The sequence below is a fragment of the Lontra canadensis genome, unplaced genomic scaffold (genome assembly GCF_010015895.1).
Source record: "Lontra canadensis isolate GAN:19392208 unplaced genomic scaffold, GSC_riverotter_1.0 scaffold26, whole genome shotgun sequence".
NCBI lineage: Eukaryota > Metazoa > Chordata > Mammalia > Carnivora > Mustelidae > Lontra > Lontra canadensis.
In genome coordinates, this window is record NW_022631020.1 from 681,975 (window position 1) to 708,942 (window position 26,968).

The following is a 26,968-nucleotide window of genomic DNA, read 5'->3' on the forward strand; positions in this document are numbered from 1 at the left end:
GCTGGAATGCTTTCCCATTTACACTGGGGCGCCTCTACCAGGTTGGCTAGAACCAGCTGTGGGCTGGTGGGGCATCTTTCTATATCTGGCCTTTCCAGATGGCTAGTTTGGACTTATAGCAAAGGGGTCTCCGGTAGTAGAACTTTTTATGTGTCATTGTCTTCCAAGAAGGAAGAACAGAGCTGCTAGTTTGCTAAGTTCAAAACTGGCAGAATGCCACTCCCACCTCATTGGATTGGTCAAAGCCAGCCTAGATTCAAGGACAGGGAAATCATCTCGATCTCTTGGTGTGAGGAACAGCGTGCATATGTAGGGAAGGATAGCAGCCATCTAGCTAAAAGAGATCATCTAAAACATCCAATTTTATATACAATAAGAAATAGACCTAAAAACAACATTGCAGCTAGATATGTAGTACAGAAGTATGTCTCATTTAAGTGAATGGTTTTTAAGAAATGCATTAAGTTTCTTTGGATAACATCTCCAGGGGAGCGAAGGGCTCTTGTTGGAAAACTACGCTTGGTCAAAATTGGATCTAAGACTTGATTAGTTAGTGGACTCAAACCTAGTACTCTGGTCCTGGTGGGTAGTAAATAACCACACAGATGGTTGTTTAATTATGCCAGTGCTGTCTTATCTGTTAAGGGTCATGTCTCTCTTTAATGATTAAAGTTGCTTTCTTCTTAAAGTGAGAGCATACCAGCACTCACTCTGATCTACAAGAATCAAAAAGATCTGGATCTTGTTTCTCTCGCCTTAGAGGCGTTTGGAAAAGTGTCACATAATTAAAGTTTCTTGATAGTAATTCTACTGGGAAAATGTAATAAATTTTCTCTTTTGACTGTGCTGTGATAGGAAATGGGCTGGAAATGCCTCTAATAGTCCCATTTCTAGACGTGAGCATTTCCTGAACATTTTGAAATTATAATAATTAGTTTCAAAAATCTTGATAAACCCAAATACATCAAGATAAGTAGGGCTGTAGAGTGAATCCTTCCTTGAAACATACACAGTTTCTTGAACAAGTCCCCTTTTCTTATATTACTGATTTTTAATAGTTTTGACAACCTCTTAGAATCACTTAATACTTAGAAACTTTTTGAATAGATTTGCCTCTTCAGTGCTTATTGTCATATATCTCTGTGGTATTTCATGGGAACAGGTGGAAAATAAGGGTTACCATTTGTGATATTTGTAAAGAAACCAAGAGCAAGGGCCTACAAAGCCCTTTTGGAGACTGAATGAATTAGTAATTCACCCATGAAGGCCTTCAGTGGAATCACAAAAGACCCTAAGTAGCCGAAGAGATCCTGAGAAAGAACAAAGCAGAAGGCATCACATACCCTGTTTCAAGCTCTACTTACAAAATTGTAGTCATCAAAACGGTGTGGTACCAGGTAAAAACAGACACAGGCCAATGGAACAGATCCTAGAGCCCAAAATAAACCCAAGCATATTGCAGTCAATACTTGACAAAGGAGCCAAGAACACTGAATGTAGAAGAGATGGTATATGGTGCTGGGATAATGGGCTGTTTCCATGGGAAAGAAATGAAACTGGCCCCATGTCTTAACACTACTCATGAAGATGAATTCAAAATGGATGAAAGACTTAAACGAAGACCTGAAATCATAGAACTCCTAGACGAAAACACTGGAATAAAGCTCCTTAACATGGGTCTTGGTAATGACTGTTTGGGGGGTTCCGATATCTTAAAAAGCAACAAAATAAAAAGTAAACAGGTGACCACACCAAACTCCAAAGCTTCTGCACAATAAAACAAAACATCAATACAGTGAAGAGACAGCCTATTGAATGGGGAAAAAAAATTTGCAAATCATATATCTAGGGGTTAATACCCAAAATATATGAAGAACTCATGGATCTCAGTAACAAAAAAACAAATAACCCACATTGAGAAGGACAGAGGACCCGAGTAGACATTTTTCCAAAGAAGGTATACAAAAAGCCAACAAGTACATGGAAATATGTTCAATAGCACTAATCATTAGGGAAATGCAAATTAGGATCACAATAAGATATCTCTTGGGGCACCTGGGTGGTTCAGTGGGTTAAGCTCTGCCTTCGGCTCAGGTCATGATCTCAGGGTCCTGTGATGGAGCCCCGCATCGGGCTTTCTGCTCAGCGGGGAGTCTGCTTCCTCCTCTCTCTCTGCCTGCCTCTCTGCCTACTTGTGATCTCTCTCTGTCTGTGTCAAATAAATAAATAAAACCTTAAAAAAAATGATATCTCTTGTGTCTGCTAGAATGGCAGTCATCTAAAAGATAAGCGATAACAGAAATGAATAAAGCTATTTGTGTAACATGTTAAGAAAGAAAAAAGAGATAATAGTTGCTGGTATGGATGTGGAGAAAAGGGAACCCTTGTGCATTGTTGGTAGAATTGTAATTTAGTGTAGTCAGTATGGAAAACCGTATGGAGGAGCCTCAAAAAATTAAAAGTAGAACTACCATATGGCCCCCAATAATCCCCCTTCTGGGAATATATCCAAAGGAAATTAAAACATTAATTCAAAAATGTTTATAGCAGCATTATTTACAGTAGCCAAGACATGGAAACAACTTGAGTATCCATTGATAGATGAGTGGATAAAGAAGTTGTGGTATATATTTACAACAGAAAAATATTAAGCCATAAGAAATGAGGAAATCCTGCCATTTGCAGCAACATGATGGACCTTGCTGGCATTTTCTAAGTAAATAAGTCGGACAGAGAAAAGTACTGTGTGATCTCACTTATATGTGGAATAAAACAAAACAAGATATAAGTCATAGAAAAAGAGATCAGACTTGTGTTACCAGAGGTGGAGGGTAGGGGGAGGAAGAATTGGAAAAAGGAGGTCAGAAGGTCCAAACTTTCAGTTATAAGGTAACAACTAGGGGTGTGGTGTACGACACGATGACAGCCGTGAATATAGCTGAATGATAGATGGGAAAGTTCTTGCGAGAGTAAATCCTAGGAGATTTCAAGGATCACAAGGAGAAAGTTCTTTTTACCTTTCCTTTTTCTTTTTATTGTATTTATGTGAGAAAAGTGGATGTTAGCTGAACCTGTCATGGTCCTCATTTCACGAGAGATGTAAAGCAAACCATCATACATACTGTATGCCTTAAACTTACACAGTGATGTCTGTCAATTGTTTCTAAATAAAACTGGAAAAGAATATGTAGATGTGATGAGAGTTGCACAGCAGTGTGAATGTACTTAATGCCCCTGAACTCTACACTGAACATGGTTAAAACAGAGTGCCTGGCTGGCTCAGTCCATGGAGCTCGAGACTCTTGATCTCAGGGTCATGAGTTCGAGCCTATATTGGGTGTAGAGTTTATTAAAAAAAAAAAAGCTTGAAAAAAATGTTAAAATTGTAAATTTTATGATATGTCTGTTTTACACTAGAAAAAGGCGGTTAAGACAAGCAAAAGGCAATGTAGTGGGACTAGATCAAGCACTTGGGGTTGCAGAGTATTAGGGATTCTGAAAGGGACCCTTACTCTTCCTGGTGGGGAGGAGCAGAAGGGCTCCCTGGAGGGGTCACAGGGTCCCCGACCGGGAAAGAAGTGGGGGCCATTGCCCTGCACACAACTCTGAACTTTCTGGTACCCAAAGGGATCTGTTGTATGTGACCCAAGGAGGAGGAAGCACAGGGCTGGCAGAGACCGGAGTGACTGTGTCCCTGTTGGGCCCTGCTGCACCCTGAGGCTGGCTGGCACCTTTCCATCTTGGAGTAACCAAACCCTCTGCCTGCGCTTTCCCCCGTAGACGGCCACTCTGAGAAGACAGGGGCGGTACATGTGCTCCACGGTTCCCGCAGATGCGCAAGAGGAAGCTCAGAGCCTGTTTGTTACCGAGGTAATGCGCCGCAAACGTCACCGTAAAGCCACTTTTTGCTAACACTCCCCGTTCTTTAAATTTCAGTGATATTTTCAAGAAAGTCTCAGAGACATAACTCCATCTGTTTAGTGGAAGTTAAAATAGGAGACTAATATGGGATTTTCAGACCCCGAAGCTTGGACAGAAATGTCAGCACGGGTCATTTCTGACGGCTGTTTAAAACATGAATTCTACAGAACTTACTGGTGTAGAAAAAGGGGTCACTCTTAGGAACTCACTGGAAATCTTTGGCAGAGATTTTGTTACTGAGATGATTTTCAGGGAGACTCAGCACACGTTTATGTATTCATTTACTTCATTTATATGTTTACACTTGTAACTTATTTTCAAGACTAGTTCAGTGTTCATGAAGTGCCAGATGGTCATGAGCAGACCCTGACTATCTCTGGTCAGCGTACGATTATTGTCACTCTTGTTTGAACATGCACATGATGATTATCTTGTTAAAGAGCAAAGAGAAAGCACTGTGTTTAGAATTGCTTTTTCTTCCCCCCCTCTTGAGGTGTTTTTTTTTTTCCCCAGGTGCTTTTAGGTAATATGAACTCATTAAGTCTTATAATTTTGTTTCTCAAAGTGCTCATTCATTTAAAAATAATGAATTTTTATCCCTATTTTTCGATTGAATTTCAGATGATACATAGGCCCATCAATAATTTTGCCTACCACAAGGAAGTTAGGCTTTTAAAAGTGAAGGCCGACTAAAATAACAAGATCATAGTCACAATATTTCGTTTCCATTGACATTTTCGAAAAATTAAATGTGTTTAAAATTGTAAAAGTAATGATCTCTCATCCTTCTGAAAAGAACGTCCTGTCTTTCTTCCTTTGCTACTATATTCGGAAGATCAATTCCAGACAAATAGAGCCAGATATGTTTATATAGTCTTAAATGTTTATTTTAAAGCAGGATGTAGACAAACTGGGACGGACCCATAGGCAATGTCTGGCCTGCAGCCTGTTTTTGTAAATAAAGTTTTATTGTAACACAGCCACACCCCTCTGTTAACAGGACCACTCTCACATTAGAACTCAGAACTGAGCGTTTACAGCAGCGACCCTGTGACCCTCAAAGCTGAAAATACTATCCGGCCTTTTGCCGAAAGAGTTTTGTTGACCCCCTATTTTAAGACATGGAGCACTTGTTGATTACTAATTCAGTTCTCCCAGTTGCTTAAAAAATACGATTTTGGAGGGATAACTCTCCACTTCTGCAGTCAGTGCAGGTTGAGCAGTAACAGCTCCGAGCTCTCCTGCCGGAGCCAATAGAACAAAGGCCTCTGGGGACCCTGGCACTAGGGTGGAGTGAAACAGCACTTCCTCTCCATCCTCTGCTCCAACTGAGAATGACCTCATGACTTTCTTTTTAAAACAACTTCAAAACCCTTTCAGTATTAACTCCAAAATATTATTGAATTTCATGAGTTTGAAAGGGCAGTCACGGAATCAGCCAGTCAGATCTTTCTGGAGTTACAGGTCTCTGGATGTTGATTTCTGATGTAACCTCATCTCCTGGGCTTTCTACATCTCCGGAGGGGTGGGGTTGCTTGCTTTCAGGGGTTCTGTGCTCTCAGCCTTTGAATTTAGCATATCTGCTGTGTGCACTGTCAACGAGGGCTTATTAAATGAATGACTGTCTGGCTATTTAACTGCTTAGCTGTGTTTTTTATAGTTTCTTATAATGCAAAATATTTAAACACAATAATTATCTTTCTTACCCGGTTTACCTACGATACTAAAGATCTGGGCACTCAGGTGTTACATTCATAAATTCACTGCTTATGTACAAGTGTGTGCTTATTTATTTATTTTTTACCTGGGCAGATACATGTCATACTTGAGTGGGTTTAATGTCCTGCTGGAGACTTTGGTGATAGGCTTTTAGTTGCCGTGCTTGTTCAAAAATCTGAACAGAATAGGAGCCCATGCGCAAGCCTGTGTCACACCTGGTCAGACCTGACTTGGCTGTGCTAATGGACCTAGAGAGAATAGTGGGAGAACCCAAACCTATAGGTAATTCTGAAATCACACTTGCTTTGGAATGTAACTTGGAGTGTGGATGTCAGATGTTCTCAACGTGAAAATGCTTTGAAAGTATTTCTGAGAAGCATTTACAAGAATAAAAGAGTATCATTCGTTAGTACCTGGCAAAGAGATTGAAAAGTTGTTCAGCAACCCCATCTGCCTCTGTTCCTAACCCTTCTCTGCTTTCAGAATGTAACATAAAAATCTTACACTGCCTGCCCTTCACGACCTTGCCTGTAGAGGGCTTCGCATAGAGTCTGGCAGGACTTCTAATCTTGAGTCTTCGTACCCCTTAGTGGGTCATCCTGGATAGATGAGTGAAAGACACCATGCTGGTCCGTTGAGTCTGTTGGGTAGCGAGGTAGTTTAATGCAATGTAGGGGATATAGAAACTTACTTTTCTCCCCCCCCCGGGGTTTCTTCTAGTTGGCATAGGAATTAAATTGATATAAGAAATATAAACAGGGAGAAAAAACCCAAAATTTTATTATGTGGACATGGAAGTCCAGTGATGAAACTAAAACCCCAAGAAATGAAGAAGGCAGGCAGTTTTTACACATTTTAGACAAAAAGAGTAAATTTGTGAGGCATTGACAGGATAAAGAAGAGAGGTATTTGGGAGTTTTAATTAATAAGGAATTCTAAGCAGAATTTAGGCTGAAGTAGTAGGTGAGAAAAAAATGAGGAGGCTTATTTCTGTAGCTTTTTCAACTTTCAGGTCTCTACCTCTGATAATAAGGATTTTTTTTTTTTTTTTTTTTTTTTACTTCTTAGTACAGGAGAGACATTTTCATAGGGGAAATTTTTTCTGGTTTTCATGGGGACAGAGGAAGATCTCAGTATCCTTTGAGCGGGTTGACTCCCAAGTAGCTTCAGTTCCTAATAAGCCATATGCTATTGTACGTTTGGGGACAGCCCACTCTGGGCGCCACACCAGTGTGTTATGCTAATGTCAAGGTAGGGGTAAAGCTCCCTACCTTGGTTCGTGCATGTGAGCACGCATGGTGATGTCGTGGTGCCGTTGTGAACTGGAACCTGAATCTTTTCTCCTAATAACCTCACTCTGGCCCTTACAAATAGAAGGAAGAACTGAGGGCAGATTTATATTACACTTAATAACAGAGCTAGCTGTGACGTTAGTAAACACCCCAAAAGGGTCTTTAGGGTCACACTTTCCATCCACTTTCATGTTCTCATAGAGGGCACATGACTTATGAAGAACCCAGGGCTTTGAAGTCAGAAGCCGCACATAGTTTGTTGTGTTAATGCAGCAACTGAGGTGAGGTTTGTCCCCTTGCAAAATCCGCTCTCTGATCATGAATGATGGTCACTTAAAGTGACCTCGTTCCGAAGGGTAATGTTTTAGTGATTTTTAAGCTTTACAGGATCCTCTGACTGTGGAATTTCAGGCACAAGAGGGTTGAGGTGAAAGGATTCTTTTTGATGTTTGTGTGGGTGTGCATTCGTAAACCTTCCCAAACATCCTCCAAAAGCCATCACATATCTTTTTTCTTTTCCTCTTATGCATTTTTTTTTTATCTGCCCCCTCATAGTGCATCAAAACCTATAACTCTGACTGGCATCTTGTGAACTATAAGTTTGAAGATTACTCGGGAGAGTTTCGACAGCTTCCAAAGTGAGTAAATGGTCACACCACACAAGGTGGGGTTATACACATGGGCAACAATTTTTTGCACTTGAAATGCTTAGAGAGGTATATAATATGCAACTTCATATGCAATCAGAGTAATTGGAGAAAATATTTCCAGATGGTTTATATGTATAAAGAATAGCTGTGATTTTCAGGGTATTCAATAGTAGGGCTCAAACCTCACATTCTGGGATTGGTACCTGGTTAAAAAAAACACATGGTTTATTTGTGTCCAGTGGTTCTTTTCAGGATATGGCTGACAAAGCACAGCAGGTAATGTACTGTCAGTGAGAAATAGAAGACCAAGAAAACGTAAATGCTACAGTGTGTTTTATCTTTGAAAGAATATTTTGAAGAGACATAAGCACTTTATAGTGAATAAGTTTTATGTTAAAAAAAAAAAAAAGTAAATCAAAGAGCAAACATTTCCCCCAGACTTTTTTTTCCACATTCTTTAAAGTGTTAACGCGTTCTGGAATACACCAGAAACAAGGGTGTGTGTATAGATTAGTTGTCATTAAAGTGAACCACGGGTAGGTTGGTCTTGCCTTGAGAGATTATGTTACCAAATGGTAAATCGTGAAATGATGCAGTTGGTAAATTTAGGTAGAGCTGATTATGAAACCCGAAATCAAAATCAAATAACGATGGGTTGTATTTCAAAAGTAACCATCGCCAATGAAAATTTTACCTATAATGGAGACCCTATTAATATACGTCTCCTCTTTGTTTTGTGGCATCTATGAGTTTGAACCATTGGAACTATTCCCAGTGGACCCTGCTGTTTGTTTTTCCTATTTGTGTGGTTCAGCCACTCCTTAAGAGTGCTCCGCCAACTTCCTGACGGACTGTTTTTGAACCTCAGCTCAAATCACTCCCTTCCCGCATTATCTTCTCCAGATGGGTATGCTCCTTAGTTCTATACTTACCCAGTACTTACTTGGGGCTTTTTAAGTTCTTTCCATTTGATTGGATAACCTATCTTCCTTGCTAGTCTGGTTCGCACCATTCTCCTGGCTGTTGTAGAACAGACTATGAGATGTAGTGAACTTCCTGGAAGGGACCCTTTCACCACTGGTCGATTTCATCTTTGGCATTAATAATTTTCCAGTTGTGTGGTAAGAAAGAGAGGGAGGATTCTAACAGTTATTAAGAACATAGATTCTGTACTCTGTCTGCATCTTCTGCTCACTCTGCCCTCTGTGAATCTCGGTCTTTTTGTCTATTAAATTGTCATGACACCAGCCCCCATCATGTAAAGGACTGAAGGAGATAGTACATGTGAAGCCCAGTGCTTAGATCATACTGTTTAATACATGCTGGCCACCATTACTGTGCTTTTGTTAACACTGTCGTCATCAAGACAGGGCCTCCCACTCTGAAGGCCATGGCCCCATTTCCCATTTTCTCTTATAAACTTCATTTTGAAAGTAATTCTACTGGGGTGCCTGGCTGGCTTAATCAGTTAAGTGTCTGACTCTTGATTTTTGGCTCAGGCCATGATCTCAGGGTTGTGAGATCAAGCCCCAAGTTGGGCCCTGAGGTCAGCGTGGAGTCTGCTTGAGATTCTCCTTCTCCCCCTTCCCCTGCTCGTGGTCTCTCTCTCTCTCTCTCTCTCAAATAAATAAAATAAATCTTTTAAAAAAAATTTATTCTACCAAGTCTTATTTATTAATAGATTTCAACTTTTTTTTTTTTTTAAGTAGGCTCCATAGAGCCCAACGTGGGGCTTGATCATGACCCCAAGATTAAGACCTGAGCTGAAATCAAGAGTACACACTCAACCAATGGAAACACCCAGATGCCCCTACACTTTCCCATTGTCAGTATATTTATGCCAGCTTTTCTCCATGGCTTTTGGGGGTTTTTTTTATCTCTGGGATCACCCACTTTGCAAAGCAGTAGTGCTGGTTCTTTCTGTTCTTCAACTGAGTGGGCCAGCTTTGGATTTGTTAAATGGTGGTTCCTCTGATGGGGGAAGAAATGCATGGATTATTAAACAAATTTATTTCTTCTCTTTAAAGTAAAGTGGCCAAGTTGGATAAACTTCCAGTTCATGTCTATGAAGTTGATGAGGAGGTTGACAAAGACGAGGTAGGTGATCGCTTGCAGATTTAAAGTTTGATTTTGTTTATAGATTTGCAAGATTGGTTGGAAAATTACCAGCATTTAGCCAAAAGAGGAGTTGGAATGTTTCTTGAAACAGGGGAAGAATTTTTTTTAAATGTATTGTTGGATTGATTGAAATAAAGTCTCCCTTTCAACTTGACTGCTTAGTGGTACAAGTTCTTCTTGTCTTGTTTATTTGTTCTGAGATCATTTTCAAAGGCCTGGATAAGATTTGGCTACATTGTTAAAAAATATCAAGATTACTTAGACCTTAAGTTTAATTTGTTTTTCAACAGAATATCTTGAAACAAACCAGTAGACTTTAAATGGCTTTCTTCAGTAATGGCTTTGAGTGAAGTATATGGTACCAAGAAGCTTTGCTTTTTCTGTCTTTTCTTTAAACAAGCCCACTCCCCCTGCTCTTGGAAAAGTGCATAAAGAGAACTGAGCATTAAGATGACTGAACAAGGGACCTACTAAAAAGTTGATTCAACCTGTTTATCCATTTCTCATTCTCCCCATTAGATGCCTCATTGTGAGTTGGGTGGAGGAGGTGTCCTTATTGATTGATTGATTCATTGATTATCAGCTAAACCATAACACCAGCCATTCAAGAATGTTAAAACATCCATGGTAGCAAATTATTTTAGAAACCACTCACAAAATAATTCTCAGAAGAGTAAGTAGTCATCCAAAATGAAAAGATACCAAAGAAAAAACCAACAAAACTTGATGCTGATTAGTAGTTAAAAAAAAAAAAAAAAAAAAACTTGAACCAATTGAAATAATGCATGTGAGGGCACACAACAAACAGTAAAATCCTGGACAGGTAAGTTATTTCTCTTATTGCTAATAATAAGAACATTAAACCACCAATATTAATATTGAGATGGACTAAAACAAAACCTAAGATGGGTCTTTCTGCAACTGTCTTCCTGATTATAGCAATAAAGATGATTCTTAGAGACTAGTCTTCGGAGGTGTGAGCCAGGTAACGTGACTCTTTGTGGCCCTCTCTTCCCACTGACCGTACTGAAGTGTCCAGTGGCCTCTGCCTTCGAGGGGTGAGGATACCGCAAGGGAGCCTCATGAGAGAGAGTGTGGAGGGCCCTGAGTCGGCATGCAGCAGATTGGCCACACCGTGTGTGTGTACACATGTCATCTGTCTGTCTGATGTACGCGTGAATGCCTTATGTATTTTCAGCAGCACCTGGTGGCCCCACGCTCACCTCCCTACACCAGAGCCCACAGCTCAAGTCAATCTGTAGCAGAGAGTCTCTTTGTTTTTCTAGCTATGTCCCTTTTCTGACCCCTCCTCCCTGTTGTCTCTTTGCCCTCTTGTCTGTCTTTCCTTCCGTGCTGTTGTCCCCTCCCTTTCTTTTATCCCTTCTTTCTCTCTGTTGCCTCCTGTTTCCTTTCTTTCTTCATTCACCTTCCCCTGAACTGAGCCTCTGGGAAGTTTTCCAGGAATTTGCTTTTGTCCTCCAATTATAGGGGAGTATAATTTGAAAACATTTTTCCTGAAACCAGGCGAGACCTTACAACCTGAGTGGTCAAGTATGGTATGTACTTTCTGTGGCTCATTAAATACTTAAAAATTTGGATTGGAGCTAGCTTTGCCTTTTAATGGGCTACAGCTTTTTCAGGAATTTAGGCTTTTCCCTCTCTGACTGCCAAGTGGACTCTAAGGTGACTTGTAGCAGGTGGTGACTCTAGGGAAAGGGCAGGGTGGGGCAGCCTGGCACGGATGGAATGATTTTCCTGTTGACCAAACTCACAGCAAGTAGGATTAGTAGTAGTAGGAGCTTGACTGTGGTTTGCCTTCTCTCCTAGGATGCTGCCTCTCTTGGCTCTCAGAAGGGCGGGATCACCAAGCACGGCTGGTTGTACAAAGGCAACATGAACAGTGCGATAAGCGTGACCATGAGGGTAAGGCGGCCTGTCACCCCGCACTCCCTGCTCATTAAGCCCTTTCTGCTATAGGTCTTGGGAATAAAGCTCAAAACAAATGGGTATGCTGTTCTTCCTGACAACAGTGACACTGGCTGCTTAGTAAGATGCCTTCCTGGTGCTCAACCCCCGTTGGTACTGTCCCATCTCCCCCCACCTCTCTGCTGCCCGCTCCGCCCACCTGCGTGATGAGACCATGATTGGGCTGGTGGGACGGTGCAGTCACCAACATGGGCTTTTTTCCATGGGTGCACAATGAGGGTGTTGCAGGGCTCCTCCAGGCCTGTCACCCAGGGGCTAAACCTAAGCCCTTTGGGGAGTCTACTGTGACAAAGTCAGAAAGGCAAAACTTGAGGAAGGGAAAACCGTTAGATTCGAAGGGGGTTGCAAAGAGAAGTGCAAAAGTGGTATAAAAAGCCACTCAGGAGAGAAGTAGGACCAGAGAAAGACCAGGATAAATCATAAAGAGGGGAGAAATAATGGAAGGGAGGATGGACAGGGAGATGAAAAAGAGTTCACGGGAACTGCTGACCGTGGTGATCCTGAGGCTGGAAAAGCATTCAGTGTCACGAGGCAGAGAAAAGTTCCTGTTCTGTGTGAGCAAGAGACCCTGGGGAGTTGAGAAAGTTTCCATCCTTCTGTGCGGCATCCCAAATTGGAACTCACTGCACTGCTTTTGGGTGGTTATGTAAAAATATCAAATTCTGTGGGTGAGAAAAATGACCCATGCATGTTAAGTGAACCACCGCCTCAGAATTTAAATGTACTGAAATTATTAAATGTGATGGAGAGTCTTAACTCACCATTACCTGGGGCGCTGGCCAGAATTGGGTTGGTTTTGGAGAGAACAGAAGTGGTTTTTACGTATGTATACAGCTGTAAGTTATCGATAGACTTTGGGATTCTTTTCATTTTGGAACAATAGCTGTGTGTGTGTTCTTCTCTCAGTCATTTAAAAGACGGTTTTTCCACCTGCTTCAACTTGGTGACGGATCCTACAATTTGAATTTTTATAAAGATGAAAAGATCTCCAAAGAACCCAAAGGATCGATATTTCTGGATTCCTGTATGGGCGTGATTCAGGTAACTGTGATTAGGGTTCCGTCCTGGAGTTTTCTTATCTGTTAAGAGTGCCATCTGTGAATGCGCAGAGTTAAGCACACGCTTCCAAGAGTGGCAGTGTTTGGGGTGGGAATAAAATAGCTCACTGTCAGGTGAGTAAAGACTTGTTTTTCAACATGATGGAAGCTGGCACAGAAGGCCAGCCGAGTTCTGTTGCAGTGGGCCTAGCGCCCTGGCGTGCGAGTTCCTGTGTTTCAGACGTGGCTCAGCCTCTTTGCAGCTGTGTGACCTGGGACAGGCTGTTACCAAAAGTTTCTTCATATGTAAAATGTGCATAATGATTGTGTGTCCTTAATAGGGTACGTTGAGAGGTCTGGATGAATTAATTCGGAAATAGCCAGAACAGTTCTTAGCCTCTCAGTGGTGACTTTTACCACTACGGTCATTGTACCAAGAGTGGGTGGTCACAAAACACTGGCTTTCAGATAAGACTGGTCAGATCCCTGCTCTACCACTTACCGGCTGTGTCATCTCAGAGACATCATTGATCCTCTCTATGCCTCAGTTTCCTCATTTGTTAAACACGGATAATTGTCAAATACAGTTACTGAGAGGATTAATTAATGTACATAAAGAGCTTTAAAAAAAAAAAAAAGGGACGCTTGGGTGGCTCAGTTGGTTAAGCCACTGCCTTTGGCTTGGGTCATGATCCCAGGGTCCTGGGATCGAGTTCCACATTGGGCTCCTTGCTTGGCGGGGAGCCTGCTTCTCTCTCTGCCTCTGCCTGCTTGTGCACTTGTGCTCTCTCTCTCTCTCTCTGACAAATAAATAAATAAAAATCTTAAATATATATATATATATATATATATAGAGAGAGAGAGAGAGCGAGCTTAGAACAGTGCTGGCACATGGTAAGAATTCAGCCAGTATTAGATATTTTTTTACTACCGCACTAATGCAGTTGTAGGCTTACTCTTTTTTTTTTTTTTTTAAGATTTTATTTATTTATGAGAGAGAGAGAGTGAGCATGAGCAGGGAACCCAACGCGGGGCTGGATCCCAGGAACCTGAGATCACTACCTGAGCCAAAGGCAGACACTTAACCAACTGAGCCACTCAGGCACTCCAATTGTAGAGTCATTCTTAAAATTATTTGTGATCACGCATAATGCACTCCTATTATAATGTACTCATAAAAAAATATCAGACTGTGCAGATAAACTGAAGGTTCCTCCCCATCCCAGTCTCTCCATTTCTCGCAGAGCTGCTGTTACCAGTTTGATATAGGTCCTTCCATACCTAACCGAATTGTCTTTGAAAGCAAGCTGCCAGTTTCCCAATCTGCCCACCCCTCCACCTGCTCCCCGGCCACTTTCCAGGAAGATCTAAGGCAGTAATGTACAAGGATCCATGAAACACAGGATCCTGTGAATTTGAAGTGGGTTTGAAAGCAGGAAGGTGAGTAGGGAGGAGATGAGAGGAATTAGCTAAGAAAAAAAAGCAAAGGTGTTAAAGAGACCTGACACCTGCTGTGGGTGGGTGGCAAACTAGCCTCTGTGTTTTCTCCCTGGGAGACCCGCTTAGCACAGTGCACACAGTTGCAAACAGTCCAATTAGTCAGAAGCTGTCCGAGCCATCCCAGAATGAAGATCATTCAGACATTTCTCATGGGGGCCCTCAGACAGAGGGCTCTGTGCGATTAATGAACAATCTCCTTGACAACTCCTCACAATAGAAGCAGTCACCATTATCAGAGAATTCATCCTAAAAATGACTCAATGTTGGCTGATGACATTGGCCCGAAGCTCGGTTCTATAAGAAAGGTGGTTTTGTGGGGCCAGTGTGATTGAGGTTGGAGACACAGCTGTCTGGTTTGACTCTCTGGTGTGTGTGCTTGTGTATGTACTCACATGTGTAAGATTAAATTGCATTTTTAGCCCAGTAATGCATTCCTCTGGGTCAAACAGTCAAACAGTGCAAAAAGGCAATATGCCGCACCCACTCCTCACTCCCCTGAAATGATCACTTTACCGTTTTTGCTCTTCTTCCTGGGGCTGTGCCTCCTTAATGCGGGATGAGGCACATCTGCTGGTTTTTATTCCACAGTTGTGGACATTTTGTGATGGAAGGTGGCATTTTAGCTCCCGCAGGCCTCCCTCCTGCTCTAATCTAGACTGATTGCTTTCTCAGCCTCTGGAGAGCCGTCATTCTGAACACTCTCTGCCTTCGTCTCTGCATTGGATTCCCTGTTTTCGAGATCCCGTGTCTTCTTCAGTCTTTTTTGACTTTCTTGTTTTGGAGGCACACATCCTCCAAGTAGCTCCAGAGAAATCACGTCTGAGTTGCTGGTATCTTGAGCGTTAACTTACCTGCAAATATTTTTGGTTTTGCGTTCATATTTGATTGAAAGGTGGAAATCCAAGGTGAAATTCACCTTAGAATTTGAAGACACTCCATTATCTTCTGGGTGCTCATGTTCCTTTGGGGGTCTGCTGCTATTCTTAATCCCTATTCTTCTCCATCTTCTCTTTACCGCTAAGGACCTGAAATTTAGGTTAGTTTGTTTCATTTTGATTTTTTTGGTAAACTTTTTTTTGTTAAGGCATAACATGCAAATAGAAAATGTACACGTGATGTATGTGTGCCTCTGTTTGCTACTAAATTGGGGTTTCTTTTGTCTTATGTGCTACGAACTGTGGGAGAGCTCTCATTCTGGAAACTGTGTCCTGTATCTTGGTCTTCTTGAACTCTGGTCTGTCTCATTAACTTGGGGAGACCGCAGGCCTCTTCCAGGTTCCCCCTCCTGGGCCGCAACACGGATACCGCCTCCAGTGGAACGCTGAGGTGCTGCTTGGGCTCACCTCATTTACTTCCCGTCCATCAGGGATCCCCCGCCTGCCCTACCTGTTGTCAGATATCTGAAGACAGTTGTTTTCATCGATTCTGCTCTGTTTTCTCGTAGTTAACGATGGGAGAATAAATCCAGATCCTGTTATGTCATCAGGCCAGCAACAGAAGTTAGGGGTCCAGACTCCGATGTCTGCAGGAGCCAAGCAGGAGAATTAAGTAAAAGGAGAGGCCTGAGTGTAGAGTAAGAGGGAATGCTGAGAGAACCATGACAAACAGGACCACAAATGGCCCCGTCTTGTGGGGCCTGTACCTCTTAGCTGTGGCTGATGCTGCTGGACAGAACTACCAGCTCAAGGTTGCCAAATGATCTGTTTTTTTTTTTTTTTTTTTTTTCCTTGCCCCAAGAAATCCAGAAATATAAAATTTTACTTAAACCCCGGTATTTTTAATTATTGGAAACCAGTTTAAAAACAAAAAACCCAAAACACTACTCAGGAGATACCCCCCTCCAAATGATGGAATCCACGAAGGTGTATTGGGGCCTTAGATCAAGGTGATGGCACCAGATAACAACGTTCACTGAAAATCACCTTTGCGTCAACTGCTCACTGGCACGTGGGTGACTCTCGGCCAGAACCGCCCCCCCCCCCCCCCCCCGCCCCCCCGCCCCCCCGCCCCCGAGCTGAAAGCAGCTTTGGTAGAAACCAGATTGTATCAAAATAGTTTATTCACAGTGTAAAGTAGGCGGTACCAGAGTGAATTGTCAATGACGGTGAATTAACTTGCGTGGGATTTTCAAGTAGGAGTTTCATTTGTATTCTTGAGTTGAGAGACCTTTTAAGTTACTTTTCAGTTAGATCTTCTGGCATTGACTTTTAAAAGAAGTTTAAAACAAACTAAATCTATTAAGAGTTTGGTCACCTGCGTCACGGAGGTTAGGCGATGCGTCCCACATCCCTGGGCCGTCACTCTGTCCTGCCGCGGCCTTTGTAACCTTAGCTTCTGACTTCAGGGGACATCGCTTTCTTCATATGCTTTTTGTAGACGTGGCCAGTGGTGTTTAGTGTTTAATGAATTGTAACCAAGACTTCAGAAATGTTAAGTAATTTGTTTTTTATCCAGATTTGTTTGTAAGCTAAGTTCCAACAGTTTGTGTGTGTGTGTTTAAATTGTTTTCGGACATCGTAATTTTAAAAAAGTAGCTGATGAATGCTGTCGGTCCAAAGAAATGCATAAACTGGAATTTCCCTGAACGAAATCCCAGTGTAGAATCTTAAGGCCTCAAAAGCATTTTCAAACCTTGAAGTTGATTAGACTTATTTTCAGATCAGGATGCTGAGGCTGACGTCTCCCCCACTTTTAACTTATTTTCATGGCTGTGAGTGGAACAGAAAACCCATTTCACAGCCAGACGTTTGACTCCTGTCTGATTCTGGCCCTGACATGAAGGGAGGCGCCCACAGTGGGCAGGCTGTGCAAGGGAGTTTGACCTTGCCTGGTGTGGTATCATGCTGTGTGTGTCTGAGAAGTACGCTTCCAAAGAACACAGCCCGCCTTGGGGAGGGTCAGCCCATCCCTGCCACCTATGCTGAGCAGCCCTAGGGGACTGCAGCTAACCTGTGAGCATCTAGTGGGCCTGGGCTGCTCTGCCCCCTACAGGTTGTCCTCAGTTTGTGCATGCAAGGACCTAATCACAGTCCTGGGCTGAGCTGCCATCTAGTGCTGTCCCTTGGTGGGGTGTGTGTGTGTGTGTGTGTGTGTGTGTGTGTGTGTGTGTGTGATTTTGCTCACCAGGGGAGGTTTGTTACTATCTGGAGACATGTTCTGATCTTCACAACTGGGAATATGCTCCTGGAATGTAGTGGGTAAGGCCAGGGGTGCTGCTAAACATCTTGCAATGCACAGGACAGCTCCCACAGCAAAGAATTATCAGCCCTGAACGTCAGTAGTGCCAAGGTTGAGAAACCCTGACATGAGGCACATGCATTCTCATCATTTAAAGCATGTGGCTTCTGTTTTTGTACTTGGAGCTGGGCATTCTTTTATACATATAAAAACTGGAGGCAAGAGGGAAGGCTGTAGACATGGTATCCAAATACCTTTGGTGACTCAAAAATGATGGGAAAGTTCCAGAAAAGGAAGTCAAGTATATCGATAGATAATGGTTTGTTTTTTTTAAATTGTGGTTCACTTTTAAAAATATACCACACACTGTTTCATCAAAATTTAAAAAAATAAAAGGGAGCTGGAGGAGTTGAAAATTTTCAGTGAAATTTCACTCATTCAATAAATATTTTTTCAAGTGACTGTTGTGTGGCAGACAGTATTCCAGAAATACAGCTGTAGCCTTGAACAAAAGAAATGTCCGTCCTAAGGAGCTCTCGTTCCATTTGAGGAGACAGACAACAGATAAGATAAATATGTAAAATGCATAATGTGCCAAATAGGAAAATAAAATTATGGAGACAGTAAAAGCAGGGAAGGTATAGATGGTGATGGGGTCTGCAGGGAAGGGGTTTGCCCCACATGCCAATGAGGCAGCACCCTCCAGCGAATAATAAAGAGAAAACATTTTAAGGCCATTCCCCTTCTCTTGAAATGTGACTCTTTTACTCCTTTTCAATTCCAGAACAACAAAGTCAGGCGGTTTGCTTTTGAGCTCAAGATGCAGGACAAAAGCAGTTACCTTTTGGCAGCAGACAGTGAAGCAGAAATGGAGGAATGGATCACAATTCTAAACAAGATTCTCCAGCTCAACTTTGAAGCTGCAATACAAGAAAAGCGAAATGGAGACTCTCATGAAGGTACGTAGATGCGCTTTCTCACAACAAAGTTGATGTCTTTAATTTTGTCATAGGGCACAGAAGTAGACATATGCACAGGTACGTGAGCAGTGGGACAGATGGGAGCTCTGCAGAGAGCTTGTCAGTGAGGGTTTTATTACATTGGAATTTACAACCCTGACAACATTTTTATCAGGAAATCATGTAATGGGAAGAACCATGGCTTTGGGGGCAGAAAGGAAGACGGGAGTTCAAATCTCAGCAATACCATTTTTTGGCTCTGAGACCTTGGGCGAGCTACTTCCATATTCTGAGCCTTGGTTTACCCATCTGTGAAATGGGAATAAAATGGAACTTGCTGGTTGATGGGAGGATTTAATAAGATTATGTATCTTGAGTGCCTGGCATAGAGTCAGCACTTAAAATACTAAGTATAGTTATTTCTATTACCGTTAATCTTAACCCTTTAGAATTTTAAAGACAGAGTTAAGATGGGCAATTTGGTGGGAAAAACCTGGCTATGTTCTTGACAATTCGTGTTTTATTTCAAGCCCTTAGACACGTGATTCTCAACCCTGGCTGTACCTTAGAAGTTCCTGGAAACTTCAAAAAAAATTCTGTTTCCTTTGTCCCACCAGAGACTCTGATTCAGTTGGCCTGGGGTGGGACCTGGGCAGGCCTGACTTTTAGTGGCTCTGATGGATGTGGCCATGTGGGCTGGTGCTTTGTTCTTTCTAGACAGTGTCCATATTGTATCAGTTATTAAATGTTTGACTCTCAATCCTGGGCATCAGTATTTTTTTAAAAAGCTCTGAGGTGTTTTTAATTGGTATCCAGAGTTGAAAACTGCTGTGTTCAAGGGTGCAAAGGAGAAGTGGCCTTTGACTTCCTGCTTTAAATAAAATACATTGAATTACAAGTGACTCAAATAATTTGTTTTGCAATTTCAGATGATGAACAAAGCAAATTGGAAGGGTCTGGTTCTGGTTTAGATAGCTACCTGCCTGAACTTGCCAAGGTAATATCATCTGCTTCTTCTGCTCTTTATAGATTGGTATTGAAATATTTCTCATTTCCTGAGTCTGTCCAGGATAGAATCTTTTGAAACGATCAACAGTTACATTGTAGTAAATCATTAAAAAGATGTTGTGCTTTCTATTTTCTGAGCTGAATATGAAGTGAGGTTAAATACTGACCTGAGTCAAATTTTAGTCTGTTTTCCAGAAATTGCCTTATAAATTATTCTCTTTTTATTATTCCTTGTTCCTGCCCCTCCATAATATTTAATACCAAATCACAGGTATTGAAGAAATAACAAAAATGCACAAAGGTTCCCGTGTTTTGTTTTTTAAAGATTTTATTCATTTATTTATTTTAGAGAGTGTGGGGAGGGTGTGGGGAGGGGCAGAGGGAGAGGATCTCAAGCAGACTCTGTGCTGAGCAAGGAACCTGATGTCGGGCTCAATCTCATGACACTGAGATCATGACCTGAACCAAATCAAGAGTCAGACGCTTAACCAACTAAGTCACCCAGGTGCCTCTATTTATTTATTTTAGAGAGAGAGAGTAGGGAGGGGTGGGGGGGCAGAGTGTGAGGGGGAGTCTGTAGATCTCAAGTAGACTCCGCACTGAGCAAGGAGCCTGATGCCGGGCTTGATCCCACGACTCTGAGATCATGGTCTGAGCTGAAACTAAGAGTCAGACGCTTAACCCACTGAGCCACGCAGGTGCCCCAAAGGTTCCCATGTTAACCTGGTACTCACTGTGTTCCTACATGTGCTCCCCTTTTTCAAGTCAGCAGACACACTTCCAAAGAGGATGGTCTGTGGCAGTCTTGCCACTAAACCAAAGAGGGGTTGCCTGAGTTTGAGTTTTATAAATTGCTCCTGGGTCACTCTGAATGAAAAAAAAAGTTATTATTTGTTTTTAATAATTTTGAGAAATGTGGAAGTTACCGAAAAGCACAAAGAAGATCAAAACAACCGTTTGTATTCCCACGACCCAAATTCAATGCTGTTACTCTATTGTCCTTTTAGCTTCCGTATTTTTTAAAGAAATGAAACACCAGTTGTGGTTGAAGTTTTTTTTAAACACCATTCTTCCTCCCCTGCAACCTCAACTGTTGACAGTCACTATTATAAATTTTCTGGGATTACTTCAGTTTTATTGCTTTATCTTCACTAATGTACCTATCATAATGATACATATGGTTGTGTTTCATGTGTTTAAAAATGTCATATGAATGCTAACGTGATGCTGCACGTGCTTTCTAATTCAGCGTTGTGTTTGAGATCCATCAAAACTGGTTATAGACTAGTTCATCCCTTTTCTTGTGCCATGTAAGCATTTCATTTTAGCTGTTCTCTTCCAGTTTTTTCTGTTACGAACAATGCTACAATGAATATCCTTGTATTTGTCTCCTGATACGCATCTATGAATGATTCTCTTTTAAGTGAGAGAAATATCTTTGTTTTCTCTGGCCATTTATATTCTTGCTCTGTTACTGCCATTCTATTCTTTTTCTTTGCGACTACAGTGTAACAGAGACCCTACACACCCACATCTTAAACACTGTAATAGAAAACATGGTTTATCTATATACGATTATAAATAGACTCGCATTCAGCATTGACCTTTACTTTAAGACAACATGGCTATTCTAAAATGTAAAATCTCCCTCCCTGGCTAGGACTTGAGAGTATTGTTTTTCTTCAAGACTTGACTGTTACCGCAGTATCTTTTTAGCACCTGCCTATTAAAGCTAATTTTAGCACCACCATTGTAACCTCCTACTCAGCTGGGAAGGGTTTTGGCCTGTGTGTATGTGTTTTTGTGCTGTGAACTTCTGTGTGTCATATTTTGCATGGAGATTTGCTTTTTTGTTTCTGGATGTTTGGGGGCTCATAATTTCTCAAAAGTGTTTGGACTTGTTTTATGAAGCAGCCGACATATGCACTGCAATCCAGAATTCGAGAAGTAACTTCCTACACTTACTGGTTGAACACAGTGGACACCTAGGAGAAGACTAATGTTGATTAAAAATCTATACTTTTCTTTTCGCCGTGAAGACATACAGGAGTTGTGCCCTCCTTTCTTCTCTCACTTCCTACCTGGGCCTGGTCAGCATAATAATTCAGTATTTCTCAGTCCTAGGACCTAGGAAAGTTTTTAAAGTATATATGAGAGAATATAGAGATAACATACCTACATACGTATTTGGGACTATTTTCAGACTGTGCATAACCACAAAACAGAATCAGTTGGTTAAATCTGTTTAATTGGTTTCAGCCCCCATCTCTTTTTATTTTGTTTTCTTCTTCTTTTTTATTGAAGTAGAACTTATAAGGAGCACTAGTTGTATCACTCAGTGGATTTCACATTTCTGCACCTGCATAACCACCACCCAGGCCCACACATAGCACATTTCTGGCTCCTCAGCCGACGGTCTTTCCCACCTGTCCCAGCTGCTACCCCATTGCTTTCACCTCTGTCTCTGTGGATTAGTTGTGACTGTTCTAGTTCTTCTTATTAGTGGATTGTATAGTACGCGTCAGGCTTCTTTAGCTCAACATTATGTGCGCCAGATATTTTAAATACAAATGGAATAGAACTGAATTTAAAACATTAACTATGCTGCCCTCAATAATGACAGGTACTATTAAAATTTTTTTTTTAATTACGTAATCTTTGTGCCCAGTGGGGGCTCAGATTCACAACCCCAAGATCAAGAGTCAAATGCTCTACCAGCTGAGGCAGCCAGGGAGCCCAGCGATAGATAATATTTTTAAAAACGTACATATGTGGTATGTGTGTATGTATTGGGTTGTGATATAAACGTATTTCTCACTGTGGTCATGGTCAAAGCCCAAAAAAAAGTATTATCAGGGGCTTCACTGTTGTTATTTTCCCCCTTAGCTCTTAAGTGTTTAAAAAAAAACCCCAAAAAACTTCTATTTAAGAAGGTAGATAAAGGGCAGCATGTAACTTTTCAAAGGGAGAAATTAAAAGAATAAAGACACTGAGGACATGCCGTCACGCAGTCCACATGCTGCTGTCCCGCTCGTGATGCTCGGGTGCGTGTGGTAGTGGTGTTGGGGGGCAGCTGGGGAAGCCCCGGCCTGACTCTGCCCCCAGCATAAGGATAATTGTAGCCTAGTTTATAACCCTCTCCAGTGTTTCAGGGTGGGGGCCTTTTGTGCCTGTTAAGGAAGCAGGGAGTTGACTAATAATGGGTCCTCTTAATCTTAGGAGGAACGGTTCCATAGTTGCAGAATCCGAAGTTGACATAGAGGGGGAAGGGAGGGGAAGGAGAGCCTGTGTGCACACCTAGGCAAGGGAGGGCAGTGTAATCGGGATGAAGAGGCAAAGAGGTCAGCACTGGGAATAGAGGGGTAGGGAAGGGTCCAGAGGGAGACGAGAAGTAAGCTGCAGAGAAAGGACTCGAGCCGCGGCAGAGGGCAGGGCATGTTGGTGGTGGGAGTGAGTGGCGGGCTCCTCTCTGCGCAGCCTTCTTTCTGCTTCATTCATCCTGTTGCCCCGGCTTTTGTCTTCCAATGTGACCCAGACAGAACAAACAGGATATGAGTGACAGGAAGTTGTTTTAGTACAAAAATAACTGAGGTCTCATTTTGGAATATAATGGAGGGGCCCTTGACGTATGGCAAGGGCGATATGGGCTTAGGTTTTCAGAATATGTTGTGTATTCTTGGCCCTTGTGTGGCTTGTACATTTGGTAATGAACATCTTTATTGTTTTCTTATTGAAGACCCAGTGTATCTGCCCTGAAACTTGTTCTTTTCCTCCTATTGTCTAATATGGAACCAAATACATGTTCGTTGTAAATGTAACAGCATTTGTAGTATCAGAGCATGTAGTCTTTTTGTTTTGTTTTTTAAGGTTTTATTTATTCATCTGACAGAGAACAAGCAGGGGGAGCGGCAGGCAGAGGGAGAGGGAGAAGCAGGCGCCCGCTGAGCAAGGAGCTCGGGACCCTGAGATTGTGACCTGGGCCGAAGACAGCTGCTTAACCAACTGAGCCACCCAGGCACACCTCAGAGCACATAGTCTTATCAACATTTTTATTAAATACACAAACTGTAAAGTTACCTAATTGGTTTCTTCCCTATATAGTCAAGGGTAATATAATCATGTTGTAAATCCAGTGGCTACTTATCTAGTAATTTCTTTCTGTGGTTATCTTTATATCTTTATACCTGTCTTCGGCACGTATATATCACCTCCTAAGGAAAGTCAGAAGAAAACCCTCGTGCTCCCACTGTCTATTTTCCTTCACAGCTTTTCTCTTTTTGTGCTGTTTGGTACTCAGAGAACAGCAACTCACCTTCCCTTGGCCTCCCCAGGTGGCTCTAAAAGAAGAGCTCTGTTTACTGTTAATGCGAAATTGCTCGTGTTCAGTTAGCTGGTAACTTCTTTTTAGTGAGTGAACTTCTCTTCGAGGTCAGTCGTCCACAGCTGAACACAGGATGGAGTCCTAGTTCTCCAACTTCATAGTCTCACTGAGGTTGCGTGAGGGTGAGGCAGCCAGCCAGTTTCGCAGATACCTTCTCTGACTTTTTTAAGCCACATCTGGAATAGATGCTTCCTTCCCTGTATCCTAATCCAGGCAACGATGTCCTTGTATCATGACACAAGGCCGTTGGCTGGGGCTTGTGCTTGTGAGGTCGGGAGGCATTCCCTCTCTTGGGCCGCCTCCTTTTTTTTTTTTCTTTCTAATTTTTTAAAAAGATTATTTTGAGAGAGAGAGAGAGAGAAAGTGCAATTGGAGGGGAGGGCCAGAGGGAGAAAATCTCCAACCCGATTCTGTACTGAGCGTGCAGCCCGACATGGGGCTCCATCTCACAACCCTGAGACCATGACCTGAGTTGAAACCAAGGGTCCAATGCTTAACTGACTGAGCCACCCAGGCACCCGAGGCCTCCTTATTCTAGATGCTTTATTATTGCTTTGTGAGGCAGAGGAAGAGGTAATGGCTGTGGGGAGTTAGATATCTTGGAAGTAGTAGAAACAAGTCCTGACGGCTCTTTAAATATAGATTCTGGCCTCCAAGGAGTTTGCTAAGTCTTCTTGTTCCAACCCATTATGTTTAACTGAACCAACAGTCAACACAGTGTTTTTCTGATAACTCGTCTTCAAAATAAGATGCTGCTGGCCATGGTTATTGGATTTTAATTGTTTTGCTTGCTCAGAGATAAATTTAAGACACAGAGTATGCAAGCCTACAGCAGTCCTTCTGGAAACCCCTTGAATGCATGGTCCATAATCGCTGCTGCTGCTGCTTTTTAAAAAAGATGTTATTTATTTATTTATTTATTTATTTATTTATTTGCGAGAGAGGAAGAGAGAGGTGTGAGTGAGGGCAGGGAGCAGAGGGAGAGGGACAAGCAGACTCCACGCTGAGTATGGAGTCTGACAAGGGGCTCGATCTCATGATCCTGAGATCATGACCTGAGCTGAGATCAAGAGTTGGACGCTTAACCAACTAAGCCACCCAGGTGCCCCCATAACTGCTTCTTAGACAAGGAAGAAAACATTGTGAGGGTGGGCTGTTAGTGGTTAAACTTAGGGTTCACAGGATTGAGGGGAATAGCCTTTGTTTTAGATGAGTCATTCTCTTTGACTTCTGAGCAAGTACCAGTTTTCACAGAAAACGGCTCTGTCATTGTCCATTTTCTTCATGTTTTCCTTTCTTCTGAACCCATAGTAATTAGATGGGTTGTGAGCAGGACAGCAGTGACAAGGTCTGGGGAAAAGCCAGCCCCATTCTTCCTACCTCCACAACATTGGACTGACCATGGATTATTTTAAGAGCAGAGCTGGTTTCTGTCACTTCAAGAAGCGCTGAACAAGTAGACTGTGGGATAATGTTTTTTTATGGCTATACTTTGTGGGCCCTTAGATTGCGAAAGTACTCATTATAGGAGTTTATTTTATTATCTTTACTAAAATTTAAGTAAAAATAAAGGTGTTTGCTATGATAAGTAAAAATATCCAAAGCTGTATAGAGTTACTCTTTCCCTTCATGGTCCATCCCCACATCCTGGAGAACACAGAGTGTTACTAATCTGTAGTAATTCCTGTTGCATCAAACTGATTGCTCATGGAAATACACACACGTATATGATGGTTTTAGTTTTTTTAAAAAAATGTGCGCATGGTATATACATTACTCTGAAACTTGTTCTGTCACTTAAAAATCTTGTAAAGATGCCCTTTGGGGGCCATAAAGGTCGAGTTTACTTGGTGTTCATAGCTGTATAATATTCTAAATGTGGATATTTTGAACTTTATTTACCTCCTTCATATTCATGAACATTTGGGTTATTTTCCTTTTTAAGCCTCTATAAACAGTACGTAATAAACAACATGACACATTTTTAAAAAGATTTTATGTGTTTATTTGAGAGAGAGAGCATGAGCAGGGGGCAGGGTTAGGGGAGAGAGACTAGCAGATTCCCCACTGAGCAGGGAACCTGACAAGGGACTTCATCGCAGGACCCTGAGATCATGACCTGAGCTGAAGTCAGACACTTAAGCGACTGAGCCACCCAGGCTCCCCACAACATGGCATATCATAAGCTTAAATACTCGTTTTCTTATTTCAATAGGGATGGTCTGCAAAATGGGATCTCTAGGTCAGAGGTCATTGTGTTTTTAATGCTTTAAATATTGCCAGGTTGCTTCCCAGAATGTTATAACAGTTCACATTCCCATTTTTTCTATGTCCTCCCCAGGAGAGTGAGAATGGTATTTCACTGCTTTCATTTGTGTTTTGCTGCTTAATAGTGAGATTTTTCGATTTTCAGATGTTGTGTTTCTTCCTCTCTGACTTGGCTGTTCATATACTTTATTCTTTTTCCTTGTCGAATAGTTGAAGAGTCTGCCTTAACGCCACACAGACTCAGAAGTCAGGCTTCTATTTATTGTGTTGAACTCTTTTTTTTTTTTTTTTCTTATACAACAAAAATTTATTGTCCCACAGTTCTGGAGGCTAGAAGTACAGGATCAAGTTGTGGCTGTTTGTCCCTCTCAGATCTGTCAAAGTTAAAAGATCGTCTTGTGGTTTGCAGGCAATCTTGGGTGTTTTATTGGCTTGTAGATCTCTTCCTCCATCTTTTTTTAAAAAATTTTTTAAATTGTGTTGAATTCCTTTTTTTTTTAATTTAAGATTTTATTTCTTTATTTGACAGAGATCACAAGTAGGCAGAGGGGCAGGCAGAGAGAGAGGGGGAAGCAGGCTCCCTGCTGAGCAGAGAGCCCGATACGGAGCTCGATCCCAGGACCCTGGAATCATGACCTGAGCTGAAGGCAGAGGCTTTAACCCACTGAGCCACCCAGGTGCCCCTATTGTGTTGAATTCTTAAGCAAAGTATTTATCCCTTGTGGCTCAGTTTCTCCCCTTCTTCCTTCCTTCCTTCCTTCCTTCCTTCCTTTCTTTCTTTCTTTCTTTCTTTCTTCCTTTCTTCCTTTCTTTCCTTTTTTTTAAGATTTATTTATTTATTTGACAGAAATCACAACTAGGCAGAGAGGCAGGCAGAGAAAGAGGGGGGAGCAGACTCCCCACTGAGCAGAGAGCCCAATGCGGGGTTCAATCCCAGGACCCTGAGACCACA

General features: G+C 42.0%; 1 protein-coding gene across 32 annotated transcripts in view; it reads left to right on the forward strand.

The window, feature by feature from the left end:
* DOCK9 (dedicator of cytokinesis 9) overlaps nt 1-26,968 on the forward strand; it is a 275,409-nt gene that overhangs the window by 141,385 nt on the left and 107,056 nt on the right. For all 32 annotated transcript variants that reach the window (XM_032864087.1, XM_032864092.1, XM_032864103.1 and 29 more), the window contains exons 3-9: nt 3,781-3,870; nt 7,488-7,570; nt 9,610-9,679; nt 11,528-11,623; nt 12,593-12,727; nt 18,185-18,359; nt 19,289-19,356. In XM_032864087.1, coding sequence (XP_032719978.1) covers nt 3,781-3,870; nt 7,488-7,570; nt 9,610-9,679; nt 11,528-11,623; nt 12,593-12,727; nt 18,185-18,359; nt 19,289-19,356 — 717 coding nt within the window. The remainder of the gene's footprint in view (nt 1-3,780; nt 3,871-7,487; nt 7,571-9,609; nt 9,680-11,527; nt 11,624-12,592; nt 12,728-18,184; nt 18,360-19,288; nt 19,357-26,968) is intronic.